Below are 15,027 nucleotides of genomic sequence, written 5' to 3' on the forward strand. Positions count from 1 at the left end.
GAGAAGATTATGGGGGTGGGGGAGAGGAAATATAAGGGGAGATTCCTCGTTTGAGGTCATATAGCTCCTCCTTTTTTGCTTTCGTAAAAAAATAAATTCCTTTAAAATTGATATTTTTTTAGCTTAAAAAAATAAAAATGAAGGATAGTTGGATTTCATTATGTATTACAACATCGAAAGATTGATAAAATTCTGATTAAATCAGTCAAGATAACAAATTTATTTTTCTTATTTTTCATAAAATCCGTCTGTGTTTCCCCCTTCTCTGTCTGTTTTCTTTCGAAGTCCAATCACATGTTTTTTCAAGGTCACAAGACACCGAGGGCGAAGAACGGAACTTTCTTATTATTTTTTTTTATTATCTTAAGTTATTATCAAACTATCCCAGCTTTCGCCGTTTCTTATTCCTTCCAGGTAAGTGTTACTCTTCACATTTTTTTTTCTTCTCCGCACCCTCAGAACCTTATTTTAGAATCTCCGTTTTGAATTTGACATTGATCTTGTAAAAATCGGGTTCATAAAGTGAAGGCTGTTGCATTGTCAAGATTAAAAGAGCCGACGAACCCCCTATGAGCATATATTTATGTGAATGCTCAAAGTTTCTCCATATGGTCATGCATTTAGTACACCTTAGACACCAGTAGCATGATTTGCCGATGTTAAATATCACGATATAAACATTTTAATACCATCACGGTATGTCTTGAATATAATGATTTACGATGAGTATCGGACATATGCTAATTATCGTCAATCATAATATTAGGATTATTATCGAAAGCGGTAAATGTTGAGCACAATAATATACTATAATATCGTGAATATTACGATAATTATTGAATTCGATAATTATAAGATAAATAGTATTACTTAAATATCGCAATAACTGTATTTTAAAAACTTTTCTCACAAAATATCGCGAATGACGAATAAATCGAATGTCGATGAATATCGACATTCGATTCAATATTAAAAGTACGGAGAAGTTATGAGCTGTCATACAATCTATAAGGAGCTAATTATCGACAACTTTATTATTGCGATCATTATCGCGAACTACATGTGTTGAATATTATAATATCGTAAGTGCTATCGATTACGATAATTCTCGAATACGATAATTAAGGGCGAAACATATTCGGTTTATCTTTGTATCAGGAGTGATCGATATTACTTAAATATCATATAATGATATATCAGAATATATTTCATTATATACCTTCAATAACTATGATTCACGATGAATGATCAACATACATTTACAATATTATGATCATTTGTGACAACGATAAATATTGACTACGACAATGTCCCAATTATTAACGATATTATGATAATTATCGGATACGATACGCAAGGGGTAGAAATGGGCGACATATCTCACAGTGTCGATATTATTTAAATATCGTGATAGTGATATGTTAAAAATTATTTCCTGATACATCGCGATTATTATGATTTGCAACAACTGTGTAAAATAATCGAATTATCGTCAAAAATAAAATGCGATAATTATTTGTAACACTAAATATCGTACACCCTAATCTCGCGAGCTATCCCGATAATCGAATACGATAATTATGGAATATGATAATATGCAAGTATGCACCTTATTTATAACTATCGCATACGATATTCCAGCAAGTATTAATATTTTTTTTCCGGATGATAAAGATATAGGCTAACGTAAAAGTAATGTTTATTTGTTACTTTAAAAAAAATATTGTCATGAGAAATATCAATGTTTTTCTGTCGATATATCACAATATTAAAGTTCTTATATTTCCTAGCACATTTGCAGATTATTGTTGTACACAAAATTAAAAAGTGTACACATTGAATAAATTTTTTACCTACTAATGTAATATCAATCATAGCCCTTTAAACATACAAATTAATGAGTGTGGTTGATAATTGGAATCGGACTACTGACCCTCTGAGCTTCAAACTGGTTATTCCAATATTTTTATTTTATTACCGTCGTTGAACAGCAGACCAAATTTTTCGGATTTACGACTGCTAATGTTCAACTCAGTAGCCTTGTAATTTTGAACCCAATCCAGAAGACAAGAGAACTCCTGGATCAAGCATTGGGATAAATTTACCTTCGTGGAAGACTTTTTGATGGAACTCACCCGCATTTGCGTTACATGGAGAGGAAAACCACGAAAACCTCCAAAGGTTAGCCTGACGGCAAGGGGACTGTAACCCAAGATTCGTCTACCACTGAGGATATTTTTACGTCAGCACTGTGTTCGGTGCAAGCCGGATGCGGAATTCGTATCGACCTGACATCGCTGGGATTCGAACCCGATTCACCACATTGGAAGGCGAGCGCTCTATCCCCTGAGCCATCGCGATTCGTATTCCAATATTAAGGTCAGTAAGGTTAGAATGCAAAACGTTTAAACCTCATAATGTCTCATGAGCTATTTGCTTAAGTTGTCAAAACTTTTTGCACAAAATTAACAAAAATTTTTTTAATTTAATATTCCGCTATTATACGTTTATTTAATATTTGTTAATTTAATATCATTTGAAACAAATAAAAATTTTAATTTTTGGACGGAAACAGGCGAATAGTTCCTGAGAAAGAAAGAAAAATCTATAACTGCGATTGATTACAATTTTTTTTAAATTTATTCATAAACTATTTAACTGATTTCTATCAAATTTCTAATTTTACATAGCTTAAAATGATGTACATTTTGTATGCTGTAAACACTTGGTAACAATCATGATTGTGCTATATGTATCTACTCCTAGCAACTGATTAGAATCGAGAAAATTCTGAAACTTTTATTTTAATGTTTCCATGGACTTGAAATCAAAACTTTGTCTTTGTTTCACAATCCATCTGGAATAAAAAAAAATCATGCGAAGAATTGTAAAAGTTATGTTATCGTTATAAATAAAATTGAAATTGTGAAATATTTTGGGGGGTTGAATAAACTTCTATGAAATCACATGAAGCGCGGCAAGTGAACTGATAATAAAAAAATAAACTGATAAATAATGTGTGTCTGTATTCCGATCTTTATAAGTCAGGGGGTCATTAACTGTGACGTTAACTAACCGATAAGATGACATTCTTTTGATATTATATTTATAAGATAGATAACTCTGCTTATGTAATCTAGGGGAGTGCGGGGGCACCTGTCAAGTTATCTTCAAAAGTTATTGCTCCTCTTCATTTTCTTTTAATACGTTATGTTAGAGAGTTTTATTTTTCCTTTAAAATCATGCATATTTTCCTTCGAGACAAATTTTTGCGCTATACCATGTTATTGTTAGATGCAAGCAAATAAAAGGACCACCCTGAATAACTTTTGAGCGAATGAGCGGATCTTCTCAATCTAGAATTCAATCTTAATGGTTCGAGGGAGCGATCTCAAATATACTAATTATTACGATATTTTAATTATTACAATATTTACGCAGACGATATTTTAAGTTACGAAATCAGACACAAAAGCGTACTTTCTCTGAATAAACATGCCTTTTTTTTCGACGGGTTAGAATTTCTGACCTCCGAGGTAATGGGGGTAGCCGCAATCGGGAAAATAGGATCCGAATAATTTCACAACTATCTGACCTCTGCCCTCAGTGCCAGCTGGTTGTTTATAAACAAAATGTATAATTAATATTCTGTAATATTGTTGCATTAGGTCTATCTAAGTTTCTCCTTAAAAGTTAGAATACTTATTAACATGAAGTTTATTAAATGCAAGGCTGAGCTATGGTGGCTCCGGAGATAGAACGTTCGCCTCCCAATCAGATGACCCGGGTTCGAATCCGTGCGGTATTTGGTTGAGACGATTTCAGCTCCCAGCTCTCACCGACGTAAAATATCCTTAGCGGTAGCGGGTCATGGGTAAGAATCCACTTGCCGTCGTGCTAACTGTGGGAGGTTTTCCTCTCCGCGTAACACAAATGGATGTTGGTTAAAAAGTCCTCCACGAAGGTTAGGCTATCCACCAGGTTATCCCGGCCTCCCAATCCTTGATCCGGAGGCCGAGAATACCTGGTTGGTAAGGCACTAGCTCCATGTCCACGAGGTCGTGGGTTCAATCCCTGCTGGCCAAAGACTTCCCGTGTAGTACATAATTGGTGACTGATGTATGTTAAATGTGTCGAGTCACAAAGTCCTCCATGTTCCCATAACAAATCATACCTCTGGATACTGATCCAGGATTTTCCTTGTCTTTTGGATTGGTTCAAAATTACAAAGCTACGAAGTTGAGCATTAGTAGTCGTAAACCCACAATTGAGTCGGTTGTCCAACGACGGTTATAAAATAAAATAAAATCCTTCATCCAGGAGTTCCATTGTCTTCTGGGTTAGGTTCAAAATTAAGAAGTCACGGAGTTGAACACTGATAGTCGTAAGTTCAGGATTAGTGTTGGCTGCTCAACGCCGGTTACAAAGTAAAATAAAATATGACACTGTATCGCGTATCGAATTAGTTACAAATATAATTCTTACTTAATCTATAATTATTATTTGTTTACGCCGGCCAGGTGGCTGAGCGGAAAGCGTGCTTGATTGTGAAGACAATGGTTGCGGGTTCGAATCCCGCTTAGGGCATGGATGTTTCTCTCTGGTTGTTGTTCTCTGCTGTGTGATGTGTGAATGCGGCCCACCACATAAACGGGTATTCATTGTGGCCTTGGGTAATGTTGCTCGCCTCTATGACTTCTTACGTTACGCAACACTTCCGGCATCTTCCGAGGGGAAGAACGGAAGTTAGAAAAAAAATTTATTTGTTTATGTAGCTAGGTAGGTACTTTATAAACTTTGCACTAGAGTTGCGAAATGAGCCATTGGCGACGGTCTAGGAAACATCCCTCAGAATGATCCGAAGACATGCGATCACAATTTTGATCCTCTGCAGAGGGGATGGCTCCCCTGCTTTGGTAGCCCGACGGTCTGCGCGCGAAGTCGAGCACTTTACGGTAGAACAGTTTAACGAGGACTGATACAGCGCACCCTCGGTCCCTACGCAGGCTGATCAAAGCGGTCACCCACCCGCACACTGACCGCAGCCAGTGATGCTTGACTTACTGGGAACGGCTTCTTTACGATCTGCGGGACTTTTGTTTGTGTAATTTATTGTAACCCAGCGATCTGAAATGAACTGAGTCCAGAGGATGGATAAGCAACAGAATATTATTGAAATAAACTGCAGATGTGTAAAAACTGGAAGTATTAAAAAAGACGAGAAATAATTGATCGAATCGAGTTCGCGAAACAATCTAAATGAACTGAGTTTTAAGAGTTGGCCAGCGAAACAGCTGATAATGAAGATCGAAAGCATTTTGAGTTTCTTATGGTATGAAAAGTTTCACAATATTTAATTATTTTTTTAAATGATAGAATTAAAAATTTGATGCATCGTGGTCAAACAGTTTTTGTGCTATTGAACTTTAACAAAAAAGTAGTATTTTAAAATTTTCAAACATTAAATACCATTTTACCGATTCCATTTTAATTTTTGATATAGTCGATTAAAATTAATTAGTCTTTAAGTTATTTCAAATAATCTAGTGAGACATAACATAATTTTGTTTCTTTGTATTTTTAGGTAAAGCAATGTCTTTTAGGACTTCTCTAGACAAGTCGCCTATCGTTTGGCGACACGTTCACAACTTTCTTAAGAAGCAATCTCGCAAAAAGTAAGAAATGTGATTCTTCCTTTTAATTACAAATGGTGATAGAAATTACTTCTGTATTACCTCCACATTTTTACCCTTTTTTTAATAGTTAAGTTTTTTTCATTAATTGGTTACTTTGTGACCAATTAACGAGAAAAAAAAAACCTTGATTTCATGTTAAGAATGAGACAGATATAAAGAGTTATTCACAGAAAAGATTTACGGTTCTAAAGAACTCATTTATTTATCAAAGAATGCGTTTATATTTTCTTTACACTCTTATTCATGTAAGTAGGATAAATTCCTGGTGGACGAAGTACTGGAAGGCCATTTTCATAATTTTTTCGGAATGAAATTGTTTTCGTTCTAAAAAGGTGTCCAAATTTTTAAAAAATTGTTAAGCGGTGGGAGCTAGATCTAGTGAGTGTGGAGGGTGATGAAAAAGTACCGACCTTGCAGCGTGATTTCATACTTGAATTAAGGTATTTTATCATTTCCTGTGTGCAATCGGCCTGAATTGTCCAGTGGCAATTTCATACCTTCTGATTCCAACGAGTGTATTGCACGATCATGAGGGCGTATTACAATTGTTGAATGGTTATTTGTTTTGCATTGTGTCAATGTTTGCAGATATCAAATTTCAATAAAATCGGTCCAGTAAATCTAGAGATAATCGACCGAGTCTGCGAATTCTCTTCATTTCTAATAACTGAAGAAATTTGTTATATTATATTATGTTTTTAAATAAAAATTTAAAGCACTATCTCCCTCCCCTAACAAAGAATTTTTAGGCCCTCTTCAAGTGACCTAGATACTATATTTTCGATGAGATTAACAATTTTTTACATATATATATATATATTAGGTGACCATGCTGTACACAGTGACGTTTCATCGACTTGAAATTTTAAATTCCGAAAAAAGTCGAGTTACACTAAGGAATTAATTAATACGCAAGACCATTCGAATAGCTCAACAACTAAAAATGACACACTTCGACCTACTAAGATAGGTCATAGTGTAACAATCAACTAGACAAATAATGTTAGCTCTTAGAACAATAATGCAAATAAATAAGTTAAGATGTCCATCTTGATTATCGATGTCAATACACTTAGCGTCACGTTTCGAATAACCAAACGATTTTGACCTTTAATTCTCTTTTTCCCTCTTGCAGAAAATAAGTCAAAATATTTTTTAAATCATCTGAAATAACGGAAAAAATATAGATAAAAATGTTTTTAATGTAAAAAATAAGAGGCTCGATAAATTGTTGATAAGTACTTAACAATTGAAGTTAAGAAATATATTTGCGTCATTCACAGCTTTTTTTGTTTGTTTTCTCTCTCGATGTTTCATGTCTTTTTCTTCTTAATATTTGATAAGAGTTTATTCAGCTTATTTTGCAATCCCCATAAAGAAAATTTCAACACGTGAGCTTGAACTATAGCACTGTGCATTCAGTAGTCAAAGTAACAGTTTAAGAACAAATGAAACAAAAATATTATTCTTTTTTTTTTTTTAAATTAAGAAATAAATATTCAATGTAAAAAGAAAAACAGTTTAATATAAATGGACAATTACAAAAATTATTGTTTATATTTTTAAATATTAAAATATTGTTTCTGAACCTTTAATGTTTGCTTCAGTAGTTATATTAAGTTTCGAATATCTCAGAGAAAAAATAGACGCAATACACCTTTATTTTGTGAAAAAAAGTAAAAAAGCTTTGTTTAAAAGTTAACTATCCCTGAATAACTTTTGGTCTAATAATCGAGTTTCAATATACTGTGACTCAATTTTAATGTGTTTGAGGGCCTAATCTTAAATGGTTGCGGTCAGTGTGCTGGTGAGTGAGCACTTGGATCAGTCTGCGTAGGGACCGAGGGTGTGCGGTATGGGTCCTCGTTAAACTGTTCTACCGTAAAGTGCTCGACTTCGCGTGCAGGTCGTCGGGCTACCGAAGCGGGGGTGCCATCCCCTCTGTAGAGGATCAAAATTGTGATGGCATGTCTTCGGATCATCCTCAGGGATGTATCCCAGACCGTCGCCAATAGCCCATTGTGCAGCTCTAGTGCGACGTAAATGAACAACAGCAACTTAAATATGATAAATAATTTGTGCAGACGATAGTTTAAGTTACGAAACCAAACTTAAAGGTAGGTAGGTAAGTACTTTACGTCACAGTAGAGCTGCACAATAGATTATTGGCACTGGTCTGGGAAACATCCTTGAGGATGATCCGCAATTTTGATTTTCTGCAGAGGGGATCGCTTCCCTGCTTCGGTAGCTCGACGACCTGCGCGTGAAGTCGAGCACTTTACAGTAACCCTCGGTCCCTACGCAGGCTGATCAAAGTGGTCACCCACCTTCTAACTGACAGCAGAAAGCCAGTGATGTTCTACTATGAACCGTGTCTTTACGATCAGTCTGTCCACTACGGGCACAAAGATGTACCTTTTCTGAATAAATGTATTTTTTTCGATGGATTTTACGCGGCGTATGTGAACTGTAAGAATTTTTTTTATTGATTTTTAACACAAAATATGGTGTAGTGAAATATTAAGAATAGTTTCTTGACTAAATAAACACCTCAAAACTTTTATTTCAATTCTTCTTGGGAAAAGTAGCTGCAGCCATTTTTGCTATATTCTAACGCCAATATTTATGATTAAAAAAAAACGATACTGGCCGAGGTAGCCTGGTTGGTTGAACTCGTGTTCGTGAGAACGTGAGTTTGAATCCCCCCGACAGAAGAGTCCCCATGTATTTAAATGGTAACTGGAGCACGTTAAATCTGCCGAGGTCACAGAGTCCTCCAAGTTCTCATAACATGTGCCTAATCACATGATTGTGCGCGAAGTGTTACCGATGCAGCTATGAAGCTTGGCTTATTATCAAGATGAGTCAATTTTTGGATGAGATTTAATTGGATTGCAGGTGACGTCACGCGTGCGCGTCAAATCTGAAGAGCACCTGAATTGTGACATAAGCATATGCAACGGGTAACGTCACTTGTACGTATCCAATTTATAGAAAGGAGCTGTCGGGACTCAGGACGCCTTCCAATGAGGTGAGCCGGGTTCGAATCCCAGTGATTGGTGGTCGATACGAATTCCGCAGCCAGCTCGCACCGACCACAGTGTTGACATAAAACATCCTCAGTGGTAGAGGGATCATGGGTTAGAGTCCCTTTGCCGTCAGGCTGATCGTAGGAGATTTTAGTGGTTTTCCACTCCATGTAACACAAATGTTCTACCGAAAAGTCCGCCTCGAAGGCTAATTTCTCCCAATACTTGAACCAGGAGTTTTCTGAATTAGGTTCAAACTTACAGGGCTGCGGAGTTGAACATTGGTAGTCGTAAACCCAAAAATTAGGTCAACTGTTCAATGACGGTCATAAAATTAAATTTGTTTAGAGAACTATTAATTTAATTATTCTATTCAACGATTCTTGAAATAAAATCAACCCTATGGAGTATTACAAAAAGGATATTGGAACAAATTCTACTTCATAGAACCATAAATCATTGATAGATTTATATAAATCTTCGAATGATAACATCTTTATCATACATGCATGAATTTTGTAACAGTGTTTTTGTAAATTGTTTAACTGCGTGAATGATGACAACAAACCTCTTCTGATGCTAGATTGCAAACTAAAGTTGCATCGTAGTAATTCATTGTGATCTTAAGGTTTCGAAACGCAGCCGAAAATATCGTTTTTGGTGTGAATAATATGAATGCGTGTCAGCTGGGTGTAAACATTCTCCATATTATTGTGCAGATAGACTCTTTAAAGTGAATATGAAAGATAGATTCATTCACAAAATATTTTTATCAACACCAAATTCGCACAACACAGTTTTTACAGTGTTAATAACACTACGTGATATTGCAAAATCATTCCAGCAACGTCTGATAATGTTTTTATCACCTTAATCCTTTCCTTAAATTGTGTTTTTTAATAGGTTTTACTTTTGCCTTTTAATTTGTTTCAAATGGGTTTTTGCCTTAACCTCATTAACTGTCAATTTTTTTTTAAAAAAAACAATCCACAATCTTTTAAACTTGTTCTTAATTTGTGTAATTTACCATGAATACCAACTTTAGCATATTTTATTCTTAATTATCTATAACATTTACAGGCTTTTATCATTAACTTTTATATTTTTTTTCAAACTCTAAGACTTGTTCTTGTATAATTTACCATATGTTCAACTTTTATTATTAATTATGTGTAGCATTTACAGATTATTATTACGTTTTATCTACAACCCTTGCTGTATTTTATCATCTCGCTCATGGGCTGTAATAGTGGCACAACTCAAAAAACACGCGTTTTGGACTAAGAATAGATGTAAATATGAAAATACACATTCTTTCAGCAGCAATACTTGCTCAACTCATAATTCAACTTGAAGGTAATCTCCGTTTAAGCATACGAAAGCATTTCGTATGCATTTTCCTTAGCAATGAAAACTTTAAACCCACTTATCTAAAAACTTGATTTTTTGAGCTGCGCCGATCTTATTACTCAGTTTATATACATTATTTACTAGGAACATGTTGGTATTCTAAATTTTTAATTGTGCAATATGAATCTTTCACTATTGCACACTTTATTTTATATTTAAATTGCATATTATTATTGCTTAGCATCCGCATTTTATTTTGCCCTTCTTTTTAAGTCTTGCTGTTCCTTATATACCTAAAGATATCCTTCCCCAAATTTATATTTACTCTATTTTGTAAGCATCCTTTGTAAATCGCAACCATCTCTGGGGACCCATCTCCCAGTTTAAAGAGATCTCCAACTCTTGTTAATTGGACGGAGAAACCACCTGCCTCTGGACAATTTGGTTGAAATAGTGTTTGAAGGGACACTTTCCTCCTTTCATTTAAACCCCGTTTTAGATGTTTAGCTTACCACATATTAGTGTAAACCTTATTTATTATTGTTCAAAATAGTTATTATACTTTCCGTATACAGTTTATTATTTTTTTATTTGTCACCACATAACTAAGTTTTGAAAACTTAATTTTCAAATCATTAAATTTAATCTAAAATAAAACCCCTCATTGTATTTTATTTTATAAACCGTCGTTGAACAGCCGACCCAACATTTTGGGTTTAGGACTACTAATATTCAACTCCGTCACCTTGTCATTTTGAACTCAATCCAGAAGACAAGGAAACTCCTGAATCAAGTATTGGGAGAAATTTGTCTTCGTGGAGGACTTTTTGATGAAACTAATCCATATTCGCACTACATGGAGAGAAAAGCCACGAAAGCCTCCCACGGTTAGTCTGTCGGCAAGGGGACTCTAACCCATGATCCGTCTACCACTGTGGATATTTTACGTCGGCACTGTGGTCGGTGCCAGCCGGGTATGGAATTCGTATCGACCATGGCTGGAATTCGAACTCTGTTCACCTCTTTCGAAGACGAGCTCTATCCCCATGACCAGTGTTTCCCAAAGTGTGATACGCGTACCCCCAGGGGTACGGGAACAGTTTAGCGGGGGTACGCGTTCTTGTGCAAAATATCTTGCAACAAACGAAAATTTCGAAATTTTTTATTTAAAAACAAAGATAGCCATGAAAATTTACGATTACGTATTTTTATATTGGCTGTTTTTTGCAGAGTTAACAGTTAATAATTAGTCGTGTCAACAGCCAATTGTGATTTTTAACTTTTGTGAATTTCTTTATAGTAAAAAATACATTCATGTTTTCATTAGTGATACACGGCGTTACTAAAAATTTAGAAAGGGTACACAAAAGTCATAAGTTTGATCAACACTGTCCTAGGCCATCACTGCTCCCAGACAACGTATTGCATTAATTTAAGTAAAGTGTTGAGCTTTGTATTAAGATTATTCTTGATTTTTCTTTTAGTTCAGCTGCTGAAAAAGCATGTCCTGAAAATGCTAGTATTGTGATTGTGGGGGGAGGAGCTGTGGGCACAAGCATAGCCTATCATCTCTCCAAACTTGGAATGAAAAATGTTCTTCTTTTGGAGAAGTCAGAACTTACTGCGGGGTCCACATGGCATGCGGTATGTACTCTGCACGATTTAAAAACTTATTTATTAAATAAAAATAACTATACAAAAAGAGTCCACCCAAAATTATAAGGAAAATTGATCATAATTAATATGGAGTATGTCACAAAACTAAACAATAATACAAGCAGATAAATTACGAAGGAAATGCATACTAACCATATTAGAACATATTTCTGTGGTGATGTATTTAAAACAACTAATTGAATTATTACATCATCCGCATTTATTAAAGAAACTGTTTTGCAATAAGATGTTTTTTTATTTTATTAATTTGCAGTTTTTAATCCCGATTATTACTATGTTTAAGCAGAATATATAGTATAATTTATCAATCATTTTATAATTTATTGCCAGCAATATTAAAAATGGCAAAACAATGCTGCAGAAAAGCGTCAAAGTAACATTAAAAAAGAAAAAAACAAATTTGAAAGTTTCATAATAAAAAAAATGGTGATTGCCTGAAGGCGATCACAGGTTACCCGTTGGTAAATGGTTGTGATCTAATTTTTTATTTTTTTTACAAGAAACTTTGTTATGTTTTCATCTTGGACATCTTTAACTGTTAATCCTGAACTGCTCGGTACACAATTTCGCAGACATATTTAAATGCAGCTCAATCACATTCTATGTGAATTCTTTTGATGACTGAATAGACATTGAACAGCCAATCGAGATCGGTATTAAAATTTTCGGATGGTTACAATAGTGTTTGATGGAGATTGTAAGCTGCATCATACACTGCATTCACAAGTTCATACATGGAATATGATTTGAAAGCTAGGCTTTTTTACAATTTTACATGAATAGTGAATGAATCATTTATATTGCGTGGAAGACAGTCTGCGGTCTTGTGCAAGTTGTTGGGTACGTTGACAATGGATCTTTTTATTCATAACAAGTGATCAACATCCAGTTCTCGTATTTACATGAAAGAGGTTCGGAGAGTCACCTTTCGTTCATCGGTAAGGTTCAATTCTCTCAACTATTTTGGTACTTTTGTGATGGAATCATTTCGCTTTTCCGTTTATGTTTAACACTTTAGGTATTCCCGTCTACGTTCTTTGGCTTTTTCAGCCTCGGTAAGTTTAGGCCTTGGCATTGTTTTTTTTCTTGCTTCAACTCTAACTTTTGGGACTGTGTTAATCAGTTCGGACCCTCTTTATTTGTAATATTCACCTGAATTAGTATTGAAAACGACCCAGTTTGAAATGTAGGTTAGAATTTCTGATTCTTAATTAAAACAATGAAAGCAAAAATATCGCTCAAATGATGAAATTCTCTTTTATTCACAATTCAAGAAGTATTTATGGGATCTCTCTGGTCCCATATCTCAAAAATAAACTCATCAACTGAATGCATAGCAAAATTAAAAGTGAAAAAAAGAATTCTAAAAAAATTATCAAACAGCAGCGATCGCCATAGCAACGCATGCGCACTGTTTACTATTACTCTTAATTATTGTAGTTGAAAAGTGAGGACGCCACAAAATCCAAACCAAGATCTATTTTGCCAATTAAAATAAAACAACACAATCCATCCTCAGATAATTTATCCATTGAAATAAATCATTCTTTAATAGTTCATAATCATATATGATAAAACATTACATTCCCTCACAGGATAATGAATATTGTTTGCTCATTAAAACATCACTCAATGGTTGTCAATTATAATAGTAAAACGTCATATTTCATTACATATATTTCATTACATATATTTCATTATGTATGTTGTAGGAGCATTATTGAGAAACTTGCATTGGGTTTAGAATAGCTCTTCGTAAATAGTTAGTTATTCATAAGATTATGGACTTAATTGGTTAATCAAAACCAAATATCACATGAAGGTAAAGCATATTACTGTAACACCACATCTTCGATCGTAAATAGCTGGATTTTTGTTAGTCCAATAATATGATAATTTGTCATCAAGAGAACGTTCCTCAGCATGAAATGATGGAAGTGTGTTGATCCATTTAAACCCGTGAACAGATATTGTAAATTGTTGTGACACAACAGAAGTTTTACTAAAACTTATATAAACTTTCAAAAAGTTAAAACCAAGAATTTTCACTTGAGGAACTTCTTAAATACTTCTGCACTTTTGTCGGAGACTCTTATAAATCGGGAACTATCCAATCATGTTCCAGTTAATAAAGAATTTATTTATAAAGTAATTGTATACATTTTTACATAAAAAAAAAGTATGTTCTCTTTTTTCTTACGATTTCTTTACTTTCGATTCAATTGTATTTCTAAACGTCATGAAAATAATTACTAAAATAGTGTTACAATTAATATTTTCATTCAACAGAAATAATTTGTGCTTTTTCTGTTGTTTTCAGGCTGGTTTAGCAGCTCTATATCATCCAGGCATCAATATGAAGAGAATTCACTATTACAGCATTAATTTGTTTTCGCAATTAGAAGAAGAAACAAAACAGGTAGACTTTTCAATTTCTCAGCTGATTTATCTATTATTAATTCACCATAATGGTTAAGTCTATAGAGTGATTATAAAACAACTATGCAGACATATGACTATGAATCGTAACATATGACTCGTGAGCAAACCGTACTTGAGAACGGAATAACATTTGGCATACAGTTATTATGAGGTAAGCGTTCAAGAAGAGTATTAGGAACGATTATCACTCGGTGAAGATCACAGAATTTTAAATTTTAAAATTACTTTTTATCGAAACCTGATCTTCACAGTAAAAAAAAGTTGAAATGGAGATAAATATACAATTTTATTATACGAGGGTTTGTTTTTTTAAGTAAGGGCCGTTTTGTTGTGTACACTTATAGGTGACGAATGCGTCGCAACGAGTGCTTGTGTCGTGTCCCGGCATTCTTTTTATTTAATTTTTTTAATATTTTATTTTATATCCGTCGTTGAACAGCCGACCCAGTTTTTGGGATTACGCCTACTAATGTTCAACTCCGTAAACTTGAACCAATCTTGAACCAATCCAGAAGAACTCCTGGATCGGTACCCCCAGATGTATGATATTTCTTATGGGAACATGGAGGCCTTTGTGACTGGACAGATTTAACGTGCATCAGTCACCATTTACTACACGGGGAGTCTTCGGCCGGTGGGGATCGAACCCACGACCTCTTGGATATGGGCTCAGTGCCCTACCAACCAGACTATCTCGGCCCCGGCATTCTTTGGAAACAAGTGTGCTCAGTTGGCAGCTGTGTAGGTCAGTTCTGTGTCCTTAAAATGTTCAGATTTAACAAATCGCCCCCCACGCCTGTCATACGGTCAGTTTTAGTCAGCAAAAAACCTGT

The 15,027-nt window shown here is 34.6% G+C and overlaps 1 protein-coding gene across 3 annotated transcripts in view; it reads left to right on the plus strand.

Moving 5' to 3' along the window:
• The first annotated feature begins 77 nt into the window (after window positions 1–77).
• LOC107451370 (dimethylglycine dehydrogenase, mitochondrial) overlaps window positions 78–15,027 on the plus strand; it is a 43,822-nt gene continuing 28,872 nt past the window's right edge. Inside the window, exons 1-4 of one of the 3 annotated variants that reach the window (XM_043051058.3) lie at window positions 78–414; window positions 5,585–5,675; window positions 11,560–11,719; window positions 14,073–14,171. In XM_043051058.3, the coding sequence (XP_042906992.2) occupies window positions 5,593–5,675; window positions 11,560–11,719; window positions 14,073–14,171 (342 nt within the window). In that variant the 5' untranslated portion in view covers window positions 78–414; window positions 5,585–5,592. Of the gene's footprint in view, window positions 415–5,026; window positions 5,333–5,584; window positions 5,676–11,559; window positions 11,720–14,072; window positions 14,172–15,027 lie in introns of those variants that run through there. The other 2 variants (XM_087164657.1, XM_087164658.1) reach the window with 2 other exon arrangements.

This window comes from Parasteatoda tepidariorum, chromosome 5 (genome assembly GCF_982258835.1).
Source record: "Parasteatoda tepidariorum strain Cologne lab strain chromosome 5, Ptep-v5.0, whole genome shotgun sequence".
NCBI classification, from domain to species: domain Eukaryota; kingdom Metazoa; phylum Arthropoda; class Arachnida; order Araneae; family Theridiidae; genus Parasteatoda; species Parasteatoda tepidariorum.